At 52.2% G+C, this 18,117-nt stretch overlaps 1 protein-coding gene across 1 annotated transcript in view; it reads right to left on the bottom strand.

Moving 5' to 3' along the window:
- Window positions 1-286: 286 nt before the first annotated feature.
- ATAD3A (ATPase family AAA domain containing 3A) overlaps window positions 287-18,117 on the bottom strand; it is a 30,435-nt gene continuing 12,604 nt past the window's right edge. Inside the window, exons 11-16 of the mRNA XM_054175814.1 lie at window positions 17,541-17,665; window positions 14,453-14,504; window positions 13,524-13,594; window positions 8,531-8,698; window positions 7,452-7,560; window positions 287-470 (exon numbers count right to left, since the gene is read on the bottom strand). Of these exons, the coding sequence (XP_054031789.1) occupies window positions 291-470; window positions 7,452-7,560; window positions 8,531-8,698; window positions 13,524-13,594; window positions 14,453-14,504; window positions 17,541-17,665 (705 nt within the window). The 3' untranslated portion in view covers window positions 287-290. The remainder of the gene's footprint in view (window positions 471-7,451; window positions 7,561-8,530; window positions 8,699-13,523; window positions 13,595-14,452; window positions 14,505-17,540; window positions 17,666-18,117) is intronic.

Here is an 18,117-nt window from a genome sequence, read left to right as displayed (position 1 = left end):
GCTTGGACAGGGCCTGGGACACTCCAGAACAGTATCAGATGGCTGGGAAGGGTTGGAGCTGGGCCTCTCAAAGAGGACAGGCCACACAGACTAACACAGTCAGTGGTATTTCAGCAGGGGAGGCCTTTAATACAGCTGCTGCTGCTGCCTGATGGCAACCAGTTTGTTTGCTGGGGCAGAGAGGAGCCCAAGGCAGCCTCCCCTCCTCTCTGCGCCCAGGGACACACTGCTCACGCTTCCACACCGGCCCTGCCCAGCCTCCTCCCACACACACGCTGCTCTGCAGCTTCTCACACTGGGGTTCCTTTGGGGAAAGGCAGCAGTGGGTTTCTGCCAGTCCCTGTGCCTGCTTCAGCTCCCTCTGCTTTCAGCCACTCCATCTTCTGCTGGTGCTGCTGCACGGCGTCAGCCACCCGGGCGTCGATCATGGCCTCGGTCAGGACTCCGTCCTCTGAGGCATAGGCTGCAGCCTGCAGGCAGAGACACAAGTTAGGGATGGGAGCTCCTGGGACTGAGGAGGATCTGAGACAGCTCCCTTTTGGTTTTTTTTCCACCCCTCTCCATGCACATCTGCCCCTCCCCTACCTAGAGCCAGGCAGGCTCCTGGTGCAGGCAGTGGGGGCACCCAGAGCAAGCTGCCACAGCACCACAGGGAAGGTTTTCCTTGATGCAGCTGTGCCAGGGACTGACACACATCAGCTGCCCAAGCAGCTACCCTGAACCCTCTGCCTCTGAGCTGCTAACAAGCACCTTTGCCTGCCTGCCTGCCTCTGGAGTGCCTGGCAGGCAAGATACAGAATTAACCAGGTTGGAAGAGACCTCAGAGATCATCAAGTCCAACCCATCACCCAGCACCATCTGATCAACTAACCCATGGCACTGAGTGCCTCAGCCAGGCTCTTCCTAAACACCTCCAGGGATGGTGACTCCACCACCTCCCTGGGCAGCACATCCCAATGGCCAATCTCTCTTTCTATGAAGAACTTCTTCCTAATATCCAGCCTGAACCTCCCCTGGCACAGCTTGAGACTGTGTCCTCTTGTTCTGGTGCTGCTTCCCTGGGAGAAGAAACCAACCCCCACCCAGCTACAACCTCCCTGCAGGGAGTTGTAGATGGCAATAAGGTCTCCCCTGAGCTAGACACCCCCAGCTCCCTCAGCTGCTCCTCCTAGGGCTGTGCTCCAGACCCCTCCTCAGCTTTGTTGCCCTCCTTTGAGTCTGGAAGAGACAGAGCCCCAGGTCCCTCATGCTGAGCACAGGCAGCATGGTTAGGCTGCAGTCACCCCTGGCTTGTTTCAGCTCCCACTCCTGCTTCCAGAGCACTCTGTGTGTGATGCCAACAAGGCACAGAGCAGCAGGTGCCTGTGGTGAGTGAATGGCTGCATCCAAGACAAGAGATGTTCTACACACACAGGAGAGCAAACATCAGGGCACTGTGGCACTCCTGACGTGATGTCTGGCGTGTGCTGATGTTGCTTGCCTCATGTGTGCTGCTAGGAGTCTCCCCTGCATCACTTCTGTGCTCTGCCAGCTCCCACCCCACACTTCTCTGCCAAGTGGGACCTTCCCTTCTCTCCCCCTCCCCTCACACTCCAGCTCCTGCCTCTCCACTTCTCCTTGGGCAATCAACACTGGCTCCTGTTGCCACTTCAACAGGCAGAAAGCCCTTGCAGAAAGGGCTGCAAAGCTCCTGCCAGCTCTTGCCAAGCAGCCCAGCCCTGCCAAGCAGCCCACAAGATCTCCAGGGGCAGCTCAGGGAGAAGAGCACCACAGGGCCACTTCTCTTCAGGGTGGTCACTTCCTGTGCAGGCCTGCAGGGCAGCTGGGGCTGCACTGCTGGACGCTGTGCAGATGGCAGGAGGAGCAGCCATCCCCTCCAAGGAGGGAGGGAAGCTTCTGCTGCTAGCTGTAGCCATCTCCAAGGCAACAAAGCAACTCCAGGCTGCAGCTTTCTAAATCTGGTTGCTCCCTGTGCAAGGGCTCCTGCAGGAGCACCCCACTGCTGTGGCTCCTTGTGCTGAGGGGAGCTTGATGTTCCAGCAGGGGGGGACCCCCTCCAGCTTCTCACATCCATGCTGCCTGCCCCCAGCTTCTGCCCACATCTCTCTCCTTCCCCAGAGCCCTGGATCAAGCTCATGCCAAACCCTTCTGGCTGCAGGGAGGAACAGAAACTTTTGGCTTTCAGGCCAGCCTGAACTGTGCTTTCAGAGCATGAGAGGCAGGCTCCACAAATCATTCCTGGTGCCAAACCAGCAGTTACACCAAGCAGTGAGGTTTCCTGCAGAAGCAGCACCCAAGAAACATCAGAGAGTGACCATTTCATGCAGCCAGTGATGCAGGTGGGAGAGGAGATAAAGCCCAGAGCAAGCTGTGCTGCTGGGTGGTACCATTCCAGTACTGGCCAGCCCAGGTCAGTGGATGATAGCTGCCTGTTAGATCACCTCTACCTCACTGCAGGAGGAAGAATTACTTCTTGAATGAGCAAAAGGTTCCCCAAAGTTGGCTCAAAAGCCTCCTCCAAGCTCCTTTCCAGCCCTTTCTGGGCAGCTGGTTTAGCTCACAGGAGGTCTCTCTGCCCAAACCATGTGGAAGCACAGAGCTGGCAGGAGCTGGCTTTTACTGCAAGCAGCATCCAAACAGCTCCTCCTCTGTGCAAAGCCTTTGTAATCCTGGCTGCAGGCACAAGAGGCTACTGCTCATACTTCAAGTGAGGAGTAAGCCCTGGCCACAGGCAGGGAGTGCAGAGAACCAGGGCTGCAGAGGGAACAGTGTTGGATGATAGGTTGGACTCCATCTCAAAGGTCTTTTCCAACCTGGTTAATTCTATTCTCAGTCCCTCTGCATAAGGGCACTTGGCCTCTGCATTCAGCACCCTGCACACCAGCAGGCAGCTGCTGCCCTGTCACCAGGAGAAGAGCTCTGCCCCCACAGCCTGCCTGCTGCCACAAGTGCTCATACAACACCTACCACGACACAGCAGTGCTGAGAGGAGGCAGGCTGAAGGGACACAGAATGGCTTAGCTTGGAAGGGACCTTAAAGCTCAGCCAGCTCCAACCCCCTGCCACAGGCAGGGACACCTCCCACCAGCCCAGGCTGCTCAAGGCCTCATCCAGCCCCAAGGAGGGGGCAGCCACAGCCTCCCTGGACAACCTGCTCCAGTGCCTCCCCAGCCTCACTGCAAAGCATTTCTTCCTCATCTCCAGTCTCAATCTGCCCTCCTTAAGCTTAAGGTGGGAAGGTTCTATTCAGCTGAAACTTCCCCTCTGACTCAGCCCTAGAGCCCTCCCACCCCCTTTTGCCTTTCAGTGTTGTTTTCTGGGGACACAAAGCCAAAGCAGCCAGCAGCCTTTTTTGGGTGGGGGCAGTGGGGTTTTCACAACGGAGTGAGTGCTTCCCTGGGCTGGCTGGCTGCACAGAACACAGGGAGGATGTCTTCCCTTCCTCCCTGCCACTGCATAGCCTATAAATCCCAGGCTGGAAACTCCTGCAAAGCTGTGCAGTTCATGCTCTGTTGATTTTCTCAATGACTTTCTATTTTTAGAAAGCCTCAGGCCCTTGCTGTCAAGAAAGCAAATGGGAGAAGCAGCTGTCCCTTCTGGGAGTAGCTTGCACACACACACACACAGAAATGGTACCCAGCTTCATTTGTATTCATCCCTCTGCCTTCTGCATGGACACATTTAACCCATTTGCTCCAGTCTAGCTGCTCAGATTCTCCCCTCCTTCAACTCCCATTAGGAAGCCATCTGGAAAAAACTGAGTGTTGGGGTTGAGGAGGGGACTAGAAGGATGGAGCAGAGGTGACCAGCCCTGCCTAGGTGACCTAAGGTTTGATTTCACCTAAGGTTTGATCTCAGCCCAGAACCATGGTCTGGATGCTATGAATCATGTTTTGTAATGGAAACAACCTGCTCAAACCCCTCCAAAGCTCTGAATCATGCTGTATAATGGAAAGAGCCTGCTCAAACCCCTCCAAATATCAGAGGCACCCTTCCACTCCTCAATGCCCTTCAGCTCAGAGCACTAAAGAACCATTCAGCTTGGCCAGGCAGGTGAGTTGGGCTGGGTTTTAAACACCAAAACAAGGTTTCAGGGAGCACAAAGGCACTGCTGGGAGCTGCCACTGGAGGCAAGGAAATGCCAAGCAGCTCACCTCTAGCATCAACACTGGGACAGGAAAAGACTCCTTGGGAATCCTTCTGAAGTGTTGCCAAAACAAATTGCCAGAGATTACAGCTGGGAATAATGCAAAGTTGCTCTTTTTTGGGACACACACACACACACATTTTAATCCAAAGCATCTCCCCAGGGTTTAAGTTGAGGGTGCAGAACTTGAGAGCCTGCACATGACTCCAAACAGGTCAGAAGGGAATTGTTAAAGTGTCTCAACTGCATCCAAATCCCACCCTGTTGTTCAGGAAGGATTAGACATGGGCAATGGAAAAGCACAAGGGCAAAAAGGGAATGCTCAGCCTCCTGCAGGAGAGATTAAAATGGGTTTCTACCATGCAGACTATGAGCTGTGCCAGACAGCAACATTCTCCTCGGTGCTGGAGGTTACACCCTCTGCTTTGCTGCAGATTTCCACCCCCTAGCTCCCCCCTTCCCCTGTTTGCAGCCAGACTGAAACAGCAGTGAAATAAAATCCCTGATCAACCCCTTCCTCTGCTCCCTGCCCACTGCTTGCAGCCCTTCTGCAGCCTCAGGAGTGGCACTGCAGGCTGCTCACTGCCTTCCCTACCTGCGTGTCCCAGGTGATCTGCGCAGGTTTCGGCGCGCCGAGGCTAGCGTCAGAATTGCAAGCCCCAAGGCTTCACTTTGAGGGGCTAGGACAGAGCCTGTGCAACAGAGCAGCACTTCACCATGGCTGAAGGCTGCTGTAGCACACAACCACCTTCCAGCTGTTGCATGCAGCTGAGGGGAGCCTGAGAAGCCTTGTCCTGAGGCAGTGCCTCCTGAGACGTGCCAGGCCGGCGGTGCAGCTATGCAGCGAACTCCTCCTGCCAAGCTATTTTTAGCTCTGATCAGCTCCCTGACCCAGTTCATGGTACAGCTGTACCAAGAGGTGCACCAGCACAAAGGGAAGGGCAGCAGAAAGGCAGGAATCATGGAACTGGTTTGGTTTGGGAAGCCTTCTAAGATCAACCACCTAACACCACCATGGCCACTAAACCCTGTCCCCAGGTGCCACGGCCACAGGTTTCTTGAGCACCTCCAGGGATGGGGACTCCACCACCTCCCTGGGCAGCCTCTGCCAGGGCCTGACCACTCTTGCAGCAAAGAAATTCTTCCTAATCTCTAATTTAAACCTCCCTGGAACAATTGCAGGCCCTTTCCTCTCATTCCATCACTTGATACAAGGGAAGATGAGGCAGGACTAACGCTGCCAGAAATACCTGTGTCAAGCTGCAGCCTTAAATCCTTCCCAGGTAGAAGAGAGCACTGTCATCAGCTACAGAGCTACCTTGAGGTCTGACCCAGGCTCCAAAGCATCACTGCCATTTGAAGGATGAGCCTGGGTTAAGAGTACTCAAACCACCTTGCTTGCAGAGAGGCTTTTAACCACAGCTGCTCAAGTGCCATACCCCTAACACTTCACACAGGCAAAAGCAAAGGCAAGTGCTGACAAAGTGTGGCCACAGTCAGGAGCCAAACCCTGCAGAAACACAGCCTTGTGTGAAGCTCTCCTCAAGCTCCAGTCAGCTCCAGCTCCAAATTCCTTGGCCCAGTGACTAAGAACCCTGGGGAGCACCAAGCTCTGGCAAGCAGCTCCCAGGGCAGTGCTCAGCAGAGCAACCTTTCCCCTTTCAGATGCCCTCAGAAGGCACCACAGGGCAGTGCTCAGCAGAGCAACCCTTCCCCTTTCAGATGCCCTCAGAAGGCACCACAGGGCAGTGCTCAGCAGAGCAACCCTTCCCCTTTCAGATGCCCTCAGAAGGCACCACAGGGCAGTGCTCAGCAGAGCAATCCTTCCCCTTTCAGATGCCCTCACAAAGCCTCCACTGGGCAGTGCTCAGCAGAGCAACCCTTCCCCTTTCAGATGCCCTCAGAGAGCCACCACTGGGCAGTGCTCAGCAGAGCAACCCTTCCCCTTTCAGATGCCCTCACAAAGCCTCCACAGGGCAGTGCTCAGCAGAGCAACCTTTCCCCTTTCAGATGCCCTCAGAGAGCCACCTCAGGACTAACTGCACCCAGCCACCTCCTGAGGAAAGCAGCCCACCACCAGCTGCAAACAGCCTGTGCTATTTTAACACTGGCCCATGACACATCACACTTCCTTTCTCCATCCACAAGGGATAAAATATCAGGTCCCCTTGTCCCACAGCACCAACAACTTGGGATTTTGATCCAGAGGAAGCTTCTTGCAGCTTCTACATCAAAATGACTCCTCTCTTTTTTGTTTTTGCCCACTCCCTGCTGAATCTGTTTTGGGGTTTAAAGCCCTTTGGCTATTTGATGACAGGAGAGGTGAACACAGCATCCTGCTGCAGTTTTCCCTAGCACCTTGTTAATAGCCCTGGTGCCAGGAGGTCCATTTCAAAAGTGATGAGGGCAAACACACACTAAGGAATGAGGCAACTCCCCACCTTTCCCTCCCTTCAAGATCACTTAAAAGGATAAATGCTAAAAGCTGAGGTCATTTCTGGGGAGCAATGACAGGTTAGGAGGCAAGGGATGATAGAAAGCAAAGCTGATGAAGAGCAAAAGGATCATTTATCACCATTTTTATTGCAGGGAATGCCTGGCAGCAAAGCCTTGCCCACAGACAGGTGAGGCAGCTCTCTTCTGAACAAAGAGGCATCACAGCATCATAGAATGGGCTGGAAGGGACCTCCAAAGGTCCATCTAATCCAAGTCAATTAGTCCAAGTTCTCTGAAAATCAGAGGTCTGTTTTCTCACCCTCACTGTTAAGAGATGACTCACACTCACCTAGTCCAAGCTCTGTGACAATCAGAGGTCTGTCTTCTGTCCCTCACCTAGTCCAAGCTCTGTGACAATCAGAGGTCTGTCTTCTCTCCCTCCCCCAATCCAAGTTCTAAGATAATCAGAAGTCTGTCTTCTCTCCCTCATCTAGTCCAAGTTCTCTGATAATCAGAGGTCTACCTTCTGTCCCTCACCTAGTCCAAGCTCTGTGACAATCAGAGGTCTGGCTTCTCTCTCACATCTGCCACTCAGTTTAAGCCAACCCCCAGAGGTCTTTACCTGGAGTTTCAAAACCAGAAGGCCCCAAGGCTGGATGTCCCAGGAACCATGCTAAACCCCAGTCCCTGTTTCTGAGCTGAGGAATGCTGGTGACACCCTGCCACCTCCCCCAGAGCTACAGCAGCATTCCACTACCATCATCAACCTTCTGCAAGTGAGGCAAGAGCTGAGACTCCACCATCACCCATTCAGACCATCCAGAAAGGTAAGAGGAAGCAAGAAGGGCAGTCTAAAAGGCCTGCTTACCTGCCATGCCACAGCCAGCTGGGAGATCTCTCGCCCAGACATGCCCTCTGTCAGCCTGGCAATCTCTGAGCACTTCTTCCCATAGTCAAACTGGGCCAGCTTCAAACGCCTGCAGAGCAGGAGAACAAGGATTCATTGACATCACAGGAGGCAGAGGCAGGCTTTGTGGAGAGCAGCACTTACAATGGAATCAAAAGATCAGGCTGGAGCCATCTCTGCAGAAGGATTTCAGCCTGAGTAGAGAAGTTGCTCTCCTGGGCCCAGAGAGCCCCACTCTGTGGCACAGAGAAACTTGTGTGTGCCTGGACCCAGACCAAGGACTGCACAGCACACAAGCAAACAGGTCACCTGCTCTGGCTGCTCTCTCTCTTTAGGCTGATGCTAGGAAGAAATTCTTCACAGAAAGAGAGATTGAGCACTGGGATGTGCTGCCCAGGGGGGTGGTGGAGTCCCCATCCCTGGAAAGGTTTAAAAAAAGACAGGATAAGGTTGGTTGTTAGATGGTGTTGGGTGAGAAGTTGGACTTGATGGCCTCAAAGGTCTTTTCCAAGCTGGTTCACTCTGTGATTCTGTTAAGCCAAGCAAAGACAACTGCTTGGATATGAGGAGTTCCAACAGTGCTCCTACTTGTGGCAGTGCCTTGAGCAGGGCAGATTGAGACTGGAGATTAGGGAGAAATTCTTTCCAGTGAGGGTGGGGAGGCACTGGCACAGGCTGCCCAGGGAGGCTGTGGATGCTCCCTCCCTGGAGGTGTTCCAGGCCAGGGCTGGATGAGGCCTTGAGCAGCCTGGGCTGCTGGGAGGTGTCCCTGCCCATGGCAGCGGGGTTGGAACTGGATGATCTTTAAGATGCCTTCCAACCCAAGCCCATGAGAGAACTGTTCTAGATTTTAAAGGGCACAGCAAACCATAGCATGAAATCCCAGGCTGGCCTCTCACCCTGTGACAGGCCTGCAGGAGGCACCTCTCCCACTCTGACCTGGGCTGCTCGACAGCGGGATGGAAGAGGAGACGAAGAAAAACCAACCAAAGGAAGAGAATCCTCCAGGGAGGGAGGGAGAGCTCTGCAGGGATACTCACTGTTTGCCCTCTGTGGCTGGCTTCAAGACATGCCTGTCAAAATACATCCTCACAAGCCTCTCTCTTTCCTCTAGCTGGGGCAGGTCGAAGTTCACCATCTCATCTATGCGGTCGTTGATGGCCCAGTCAAACTGCTCGGGCTGGTTGCTTGCTAAAACAAGCATAAACCTGGCAGGAGGAGGAGGAGAAAAGCCTGAAAACCCCTTAAAAAGAAATTAAAGTTAATATATCAAGGAACCAGTCTGGATATTGGGAGCTGCCATGGTCACTATGAAAAGATCTCTGAGCTGCTTTGTGACAGCGTTTCAAGCCGCAGTGGCTGCTTGGTTACAGCTCAGCTCTCAGCCTCCCTCTGTCAGCTCCCCCAGCCTGTCCTTGCCACAGAAGCCCAACTGATCACTTCCTAGAATCATAGGATCAATAATGTTGGAAAAGACCTCAGAAATCACCAAGTCCAACCTATCACACAACACCTCCTGACAAACTAAACCATGGCTCCAAGTGCCACATCCAAGCCCCTCCTGAACACCTCCAGGGATGGGGACTCCACCACCTCCCTGGGCAGCACATCCCAGTGGCCAATTCCTCTCTCTAGGAAGAACTTTCTCCTCACCTCCAGTCTAAACCTCCCCTGGCACAGCTTGAGACTGTGGCCTCTTTTTCTGGAGCTTCTCTTCTCCCAGTTAACAAGAGAGAGGACAAGAGGAAATGGCCTCAAGTTGCCCCAGAGGAGGTTTAGGCTGGATATTAGAACTCATTTCTTCCCTGAAAGGGTTCTCAAACACTGGACCTGGCTTCCCAGGGAGGTGGTTGAATTCCCTCTAGTTCCTGGAGGTGTCTCAGAGGCAAAGCTGTGGTGCTGAGGGATGTGGTTTAGCACCAGCCTAGGCAGAGCTAGAGAATGCTTGGACTCAGTGATCTTAGAGGTCTTTTCCAACCAAAACAATCCTGGCCAGAATAAGAGGCTGGGACTGTGCACTGGAGGATCATTCTTCAGCAGCTGCTAAGAGCTGACTTGTCTCCTTCAAGCAAGCCTGACAACACATCTGCTACCAAGCCTAATGTGTGCAGAAAGAGAGGACTCTGACAATGGGTCCCAGAAACCAGAGCTGCTTTGCTTGCCCAAGCTCTGCTCTGCCTTGCAGGTGAGCCAGCTTCCAGGTCCTGCTCTCTCCTGCAGCAGCTGGAAGCCAGCAGCCCTCTCTTTTGCTCAGTAATGATGCTTCCTCCCCACACCAATTTAGTGCTTTAATTGATGTTACCAGCTTAACAGTGCATTGCCATTTGCAATGGGCTTTTAACCACAGCCATTGGGATATTGACTTTCCTGCAGCCTGCTGAAATCTTAATCTACAGGGGGCTGTGTTCTTTCCTGTCAATTCTGATGACAGCTTTGCCAACTCCAGAGCCACACAGGCATGAAGCTTGCTCCTCTTCTACCAGCAAGGACTTCCCCAACCCCCTGCAGAAGCATGGATGGGACCAAGGCTTGAGGTGCAACTCAGGCTGTGCTCATTTCTGTTGGGCAAAGGGTGGCAGTGAGGAAGAAGAGATGCAGGCACTGCTGGCTCTCCAGCAGAAGCTGCACAAAGTTCTTTGGGGAGTTCAAGCCAGCAATTCACAGCACTTAACTACACTGGTGACAGTTCACTGGTGAAGTAACAGCACTCCTCAGGGTCTCACCAAAGCAGCTAGATTTACATGCACTATTAGACTTATTCAAGTGAACTCCCATTCATGGATGGAAGATTCCTTTTTGCCCAAAGCAGCAATCAGGCTGCTGAGCAGTAAAAAGCAGTGCATGAATCACAAGGACATGTTCAGTCTCCTAGAATGGCTCACAGTTAAATCAGGGTTGAATTCAGCAGCTGAGAAAAACTGACAGCCCAGCTGTTTGGAGTGGAGGCACAGCACCCACCAGCACCAAGCAAGCATGCCCAGAGCTCTGCTAAGGCAATTTAACATCAGGGGCAGGAGCTGTCCCCTTCCCACCCCTGCCAGGCACTGCCTTGCAGGGCAAACCCACAACTTTGCTACATCCACAGCAATTAGATATCACAAGCCTGGAAAGAGAGGGAAAGGAGGCAATTAGCTGCAGCTAAACCAGGCATGCTGTGAAAGTCCTGAAGTTCCACTCAAGCATCTTCATTATCTTTGTAGGCAGAAGGCACTTCCAGAGATCAGCCAGGAGCTCAGGATGGTCTAATTGGAGCAGGAAGCATTGACCTTCCCCTTCATGGACATCAGGAAGGAGTTCTTTGGACATTGCTGGGTGCCTGGGAGAAGAGACCAACCCCCACCTGGCTACAGCCTCCCTGCAGGGAGTTCTCTCTACAACTCCCTGCAGGGAGGTTGTAGCCAGGTGGGGGTTGGTCTCTTCTCCCAGGCAAGCAGCACCAGAATGAGAGGACACAGTCTCAAGCTGTGCCAGGGGAGGTTTAGGCTTGAAGTGAGGAGAAAGTGCTTTACAGAATGAGTAATTGGCCATTGGGATGTGCTGCCCAGGGAGGTGGTGGAGTCCCCATCCCTGGAGGTGTTCAAAACAGGACTGGATGAGGCACTTGGAGCCATGGTTTAGTTAGTCAGGAGGTGTTGGGTGACAGGTTGGACTTGATGATCTCTGAGGTCTTTTCCAACCTTATTGATTCTATTAGGAGGGAGTTCTTCACCATGAGGGTGGTGAAACACTGGAACAGGCTGCCCAGGGATGTGGTTGAGGCTTTGTCCTTGGAGGCATTCAAGGTCAGGCTGGATGTGGCCCTGGGCAGCCTGCTCTAGCTGGAGGTGTCCCTGCTGAGTGCAGGGGGGTTGGACAAGGTGACTCTTGAGGGTCCCTTCCAACCCACTGCAATCTGTGCTAGCTAGCTTTCACCTTGGAAAACTGCATTTCTATCTTGAGCACCATTTGCTCTGTGTCCTGCAGAACATTTGTGTGGTGCCAAAAATAGATTTCTTGTGTTTCTTCTTGCAAACAGGGAGTCCAGCAGCCCTTAATAACAATTAGGCTCAGCTCAGCACGCACTGAGCACTTCCATACATCACTGCAGCACTCATTTGCTATCCTCCCAACAAGGAAACAAAGGATTCTGCAAGGTTCTTGCAGGCTCAACACCTTGCTTTGTGGGGAGCTACTTGTTTTGGAAAGGCATAGATGCCACTGAGACAGAAGGCTACAGAGAAGCAGCTTACAAGCAAGGCTGCAGCCAGAGGAGTCTGGGCAGCAGGGCAAAGAGGGGATTCTGCCCCTGGACTCTGCTCTGACCCCACCACCAATCCTGCCTCCAGTTCTGGTGTCCCCAGAGTCAGAAGGACACAGAGCTGTTGGGATTGAGGCCAGAGGAGGCCACAAAGATGATCCAAGGGCTGCAACACCTCTGCTATGAGGACAGGCTGAGGGAGCTCAGCCTGGAGAAGCCTCCAGAGGGATCTCAAAGCTGTCTTCCAGTACTTGAAGGGATCCTACAGGAAGGAGTTTCATGAGGAAATCATGAAGTTTTCATGATTTCAGGAAGGAGTTTTCATGAGGGTGTCTAGAGACAGCACAAAGAGGAATGGTTTGAAGCTGAGGGAGAGCAGGGTTAGACTGGAGCTGAGGAAGAAGTTCTTCAGTAGGAGGGTGGTGAGACTCTGCAACAGGCTGCCCAGGGAGGCTGTGGCTGCCTCCTCCCTGGGGGTGGTCAAGGCCAGGCTGGATGAGGCCCTGAGCAGCTGAGTCTAGCTGAGAGGTGTCCCTGGCCATGGCAGGGAGGTTGGAGTAGATGATCTCTGAGGTCCCTTCCAAGCTAAGCCACTCTGGGTTGCTATGAACTATCAGAGCTGCAGGAGAATCAGGAGACCCCAAGGACAGCAAAAAAAGCTGCTGTTGAGCTGGAATAGTAACCACCTTCCAGAGTATGTGTTTCATGTCCTGATGCTACTCTAACAAGGTGTTTCACTACAGCCTGGAGCAGTACACCACTGAGCAGCTCACCTTCCCTCCTACAACTTCTTTTCCTGCCTCCATTTCTTTGTAAAAGGAGAAGCTGAACTACTAAGTAAAGTTCACCCTCCCCAAATCAAATCAAAGATTACTGGCAAAAGGTTGAGGAAAGGTCACCTCTCCTTATGATGATAGCCAGGAGATGGCTGCTGCTAGTGCTCTGCAGGAAGTGGACAGGAAGGTGACAATGTGAGCATGGAATTGGCAGTGGGATGCACACTCCTGCACACAGCTGGCAGGCCAGGCCTTGGTTTCAGTAAACCTTTAAGCAGCCACAAAGGAAACAGCTCAGGGCTTCCCTCATTTGTGGGCAATGCTGCCCACAGCTCATGCAAAAGGAATGGGGTCAGATTTCAATTCATTTGCTTTAGTTTCAACCCCATCCCCAGTGCAGGCACACAGAGAGCATGGAAAGAGGCCCCCAAAGCACTGGAGAGGAACAGCAAGCAGCTCACACAAGCACCAGCTGAAGCATTTGGGAGGAGATCCTGAAACACCCAGCTGGTAACAGCCCTGCATTCTCTTGGGTGCTGCTGATTCTCAGGGCCTGGTATTCACAGCAGGATCTTGTCAGGAAAGAGAATGGACTCATCAGGACAGTGAAGATGTTCAGGCACCAGCACTGGAGGGAAACTGCTCCCTGAACCAGGGATGGAAGGGAGCCACACACTGCATGGGTGACACATGAACAGGGACTGCTCACCACCACACACAGTGCCTGCAAGGCACTTCAAGATCCCCTCTGCACCAGCATGGGCCACACAAACCCTCTTTGCACAAGAGCCCTCCTTAACCCTGCCTACAGCCCTACTGAGTTCCAATTTCCAGGTCTAAGGAAAAGATCACAGGAAGAGCAAGCTACACATTCAACACACAAACTGCAAAGGGGACACCCAGTGCAGATCTGGCACAGATCACACATGGCCAGCTTTCATTTGCAGAACCTTTACAGCTTCCCTGCCCCCCAGCTCAGGGAAGTATCAACTGCTGTAAGGGCTGAACCTGGATACTTACTTGTTGCTGTGCTGCCCTGTTCTGTGCAGGAATGCATTTAAAGTTGCTCTGAGATCTTCACTGATTTTCTCCTGCAAAGATGAAATCCAAAAGGAAGATCAGCTGCTTAGGGACCTAAGAGAGGCCACAGCTTTAAGCAGTGTTATTGACAAAGAGTTCTGCTGCTGCCAAGCATTTGCATTGCAGCACAATCCAAAGCACTGTAACACCTTGGGGGAAAAAAAGGAATCAATTTATATATCCAGGTTAGGAATTAAAGCTTCCAGCAGACAGTTATTCAGTGATTCTCTTGATTTCAAAGGCAAGGCTCTAAGCACTGGCTCAGGTGGCTCTCCCTGCTGAGCACTATTTTAGCTGGGAAGGCCAGGAAGGTATTTAGAGGAAAAATAAGCCACAGCAAAGCATTCACTTGCACATTCAGAAGTAATCTTCCAAGGAAAGCTCTTTAAATGGACTGCTGGGGTTGAAGTAGCAGGTCCAGACTCAATGCACAACGTGGTGGCTGACTTAGAAAACACAAATCATTTGTGCAGGGGAAGCTGCTTGTGCAGCTCTGTCAATGCAGTGACAAGCAGCTCTGTTGTGCAACCCACCCCCCTCCAAGGTAGAGACCTCTTGGGACAAAACCCAAAGCCTGCAGGGTACCAGCTGTGCAGTGGGAAAGGTCTTCCTTCCAGCACTTGCCTCCAGAAAGGTTGTCAGCCACCTTTTGGGGGGAGCAATTCTCAAGTCAGGCCTGAGATGCTCTTTCCATTCAGCTGCAAGATGCCAATTTCTTGGCTCTGCATCACCTCATTAGGTGAGCAGCAAGGCACCTGCCAGCTTTAATCTTTTGCCTGTGGAAGCCAGCTGATGAGGTGAAACAGGAAGGCTTCTGTCTGACTCTCTCTGAAGCATGCATAGCTAAGGGGCATGGAGAGAGCACTTACTGTGGCCCTCTTCCGCAGGAAGGCGTCTGCTTCATCCACAAACAGCAAGAGGCTGCAAAAGGAAAGCACTACACAGTAACAGGAGACAGGTAAGTGAGGCTCAAGCAGCTCAAGGATTCTCCTGCCCCACTCTCAGGCACCCCTGTGACCAGCTGCAAGCCCAAAGGATTGCACAAAACAAATCCCTTTCTCCAGGCAACAATTTCCCAACCAAGCGACTTCTCCACCGGCCCATCCCAGGAGTTAAGCAAGAGGTGTTGAAGCTTAAAGGCACCTCAGGCCATGAAGCTGACTCCAGGCCCCTGGGGTTTTGTTTCCTGCTGTTCAGAGGCAGACTGAAGAGAAGCAACCCCAGGGCACAGCTGCAACCCCATCCAGCTTTCTAAAGCTGGCTGAGAGCTCTCACGGGCACGGCTCGGCAATGGGCTTGGACGGAGCAGTGCTGCTGGGCCACTGCCAAGCTGAAGCAGATCTTTTCACTCTAAACCTGCTCCCCAGGTCCCTGTGAGGGGTTTTACTTTAACATGGCCTCCTGTGAGAGTCTTTATATGAACATTTCCTCCTATCTGAGGGAGTATGTGCAAGGGCACAAGGCAGGTACACGAAGACAGAAGGAACCTTGACGGGGCTGGCATCTTCCTGCCGTTTCCCTTCCTTTTATCAGGCAGAAAAGCCTCAAACCAGAGTCCTCCCCTGCCACCTGCTTTGTTGTTTTGTGGCTTTGGCTTTTCCCCCCCTTCCCCTTTCCACAGCACACTAACAACAGTACAATGGCTCTACTACCTGTGGAGAAGTGAATTAATAAAGGCCAATGAATAATTCACCAAACCAAACTCGCTTCTAACCCCAGGGTAGTGCTCTTCCCACGAGACAAAGCTTCTAAAGGTGTTTATCAGTAACAGCACCAAGCTGCTCATAAAGCTGGCCCAGCTTGTATTTACCTCCTTGCCTAGCTTCAAAACCAGTTTTCTTCTGTGGGATTTCAGGGCCTATTAAGAGTTTTGGGTTTTTTTCCCCCCTTCAGCTGCAGCTTTTCTGAGCTGATTCTCGGCTGCAGGCTCTGCAGATGAGTGTTCTCTGTCACTGCCAGCTAACAGCCAACAGTGCTGCAGAGCCAGAATAGAACCTGCCTCAGTACTTCAGGGGGGGTTTAGGCTGGATGTTAGGAAGAAGTTCTTCCCAGAAAGAGAGACTGGCCACTGGGATGTGCTGCCCAGGGAGGTGGTGGAGTCCCCATCCCTGGAGGTGTTAGAAGAGCCTGGATGAGGCACTTGGTGCCATGGTTTGGTTGACGAGATGGTGCTGGGTGATAGGTTGGACTTGATGATCTCTGAGGTCTCTTCCAACCTGGTTAATTCTGTTCTATTCTATTCTACTAGCAGCTGGAGCATTGACAGATATGGTCCCATGTAATCCCTGACCATGGCTAGGTGGCTGCATGAAGCTCAAATGCACAGAAGTGCATCCATCCAGGCTGGAGGAGGCCTTGAGCAACCTGCTGAACTGCAAGGTGTCCTTGCCTGTGGCAGGGGGGGGTGGAACTGGCTGATCCTTGAGGTCCCTTCCAACCTAAACCATTCCATGAATCTGTGAAGTTTTCATCAGGACACAGAATGAATTCAGCCTCAGGCAGTGCTGTGAAAGAGAATTCTCTAGAGGAGGAATCCAGCAGTCTTCACCCAGTGGAGTGTCCTCCTGTCTCTTCCAACCTCTTTTTCTAAGCTCACATTCTCCAAGCTTAAACTCTTAAACCTTTCCTTCTATGGCTCCTCAGGATAGCAGAAGCTTAAAGAGGTTTAAAACCTTAGGACATTTACCCTGCATTTTCTTTCTTTGTTCCTTTAAAAGGGAAATGGAAACATTTAGATGAGGAATACAGCAAGGATTGAAACAGACACTGCAAGATAATGTCCATCTCAAGCAATCAGAGAACACATAAATCACCAGTTAGCCACATTTCCAGCAGCCCTGAGATCAAAACAGAAGGGAAAACCCAACCTGACACCCACTCTAAGTTCTCTATTGAATTCTAATACCCTGTCTGGAAAAGCCACTTCTCAGCTACCCTCTGGACTGCAAAAATCCATTATCCAGCATGAAGAAATTAACTACATTCTCTGGCAAGATCAAGGAGGCAAGATTCAGCCTCAGTGCTTTTAAAAGGTGGCTGGAAAAGCACAGCTGCCTGAGACTTTTACACCTACCTCAGTGCCTTTAGCAGCTCCCCCTCTCACTCTCTTATTTCTTGAGACTCAAAAGGAAGCAAGAAGCTGGATCCCAACATTATCAAAGGCTAAAATCTGAGCAATTGCAACAGGGAACACAATAGCCAGAGAGTGTGAACACCTTGGTTGCACTTCCATTTGTGCTAATTCTCCTAACTACTGACAGAGAGCTCCTCAGTCTCTAAGCCATGTGTCCCAGCCTTCAAGAGGGCAAACTCTCTGCACCTGCTTGGTGAAATGGTTTGAGACTGGAGCAGGGCAGATTTCATCTGGACATCAGGAGGAAGCTCTTCACAGTGACAGTGGGGAAATACTGGAACAGGTTGCCCAGGGATGTGGTTGAGGTCCCATCCCTGGAGACTTTCAAGATCAGACTTGATGTAGCCCCTGGACAGCCTGCTCTAGTTGGAGGGGTCCCTGCTGGCTCCAGGATGTTGGAGCTTTGAGGCCCCTTCTAACCCACTGCAATCTGTGAAATCATGGATGGAAAACCTGAAGCAGACAAGAGGGCCTTAAGGCAGCAGTGAAATGCTCTCAGTCTGAAATATTACTGACCAGCAAGAATCCTGGAGCAGGCTGCCCAGAGAGGTTGGTGAGTCTCCTTCTCTGGATGTGTTCCTGTGTGACCTGCCCTAGGTGATCCTGCCCTGGCAGGGGTGTTAGACTAGATGATCTCTCAAGGTCCCTTCCAACCCCTAATGTTCTGTGAAAGCTGTAGATGTTGGACCTGGGCAGAGCTGCCTCACCTGTGCAAGAGCATCGCTGAGCAGCCAGCAGAAACCAGGGCTCTGAACTGCTTTGCTGCAATGAGTTTTACTGAGCAAGAACCCAACCTGAGGATTAGGAGGAACCTCTCTACTCACCCTCTCCTGCTGGTGTTTGCCCAGTCAAAGAGTTTGTGCATGGCAGTGACTCCTTCCCGCCCCATGGGGGCAACATCACCACCGGTCATGATGGCATAGTCCATGCCCGAGTGCACAGCCAGTTTCTGCAGGGAAACAACAGTGAGTTAAGGACTTGCTTTTACTGCTAGACCACAGCAAAGAAGGAGGAAGATGAAAGCAGCTCAGTCCTGTCAGCATGCTGCCTTGCAGGTGACTCAAGAAGCCTGCTCTTTGAGAACACTTCTTGAGCTGCTTCATGGCTTTAGTCACTTCTCCCTTCTTATGCTGCTGTTGCTGTGGCCAGGACCTGTCCCTCTCTCCCAAACTCAGTGGCATCTTATCAGGGCAGACAAAGAGCTATTGGGATATGGGTTTCACAGAAAGAATGTGCTACTTGCATCAGCACATCAGGGGAGAGGGGGGATTTGGTAAATGTTCAGTATCTGAGGGCTGGGGGTCAAGAGGCAAGGGACAGGCTCTGCTCACTTGCACCCTGGGATAGGACAAGAGGCAATGGCTATAAACTCCAGCACAGGAGGTTCCACCTCAGCATGAG

Source organism: Dryobates pubescens, chromosome 33 (genome assembly GCF_014839835.1).
Source record: "Dryobates pubescens isolate bDryPub1 chromosome 33, bDryPub1.pri, whole genome shotgun sequence".
Classification (NCBI taxonomy): Eukaryota; Metazoa; Chordata; class Aves; order Piciformes; family Picidae; genus Dryobates; species Dryobates pubescens.
This window is presented reverse-complemented; position numbering and strand designations above follow the sequence as displayed.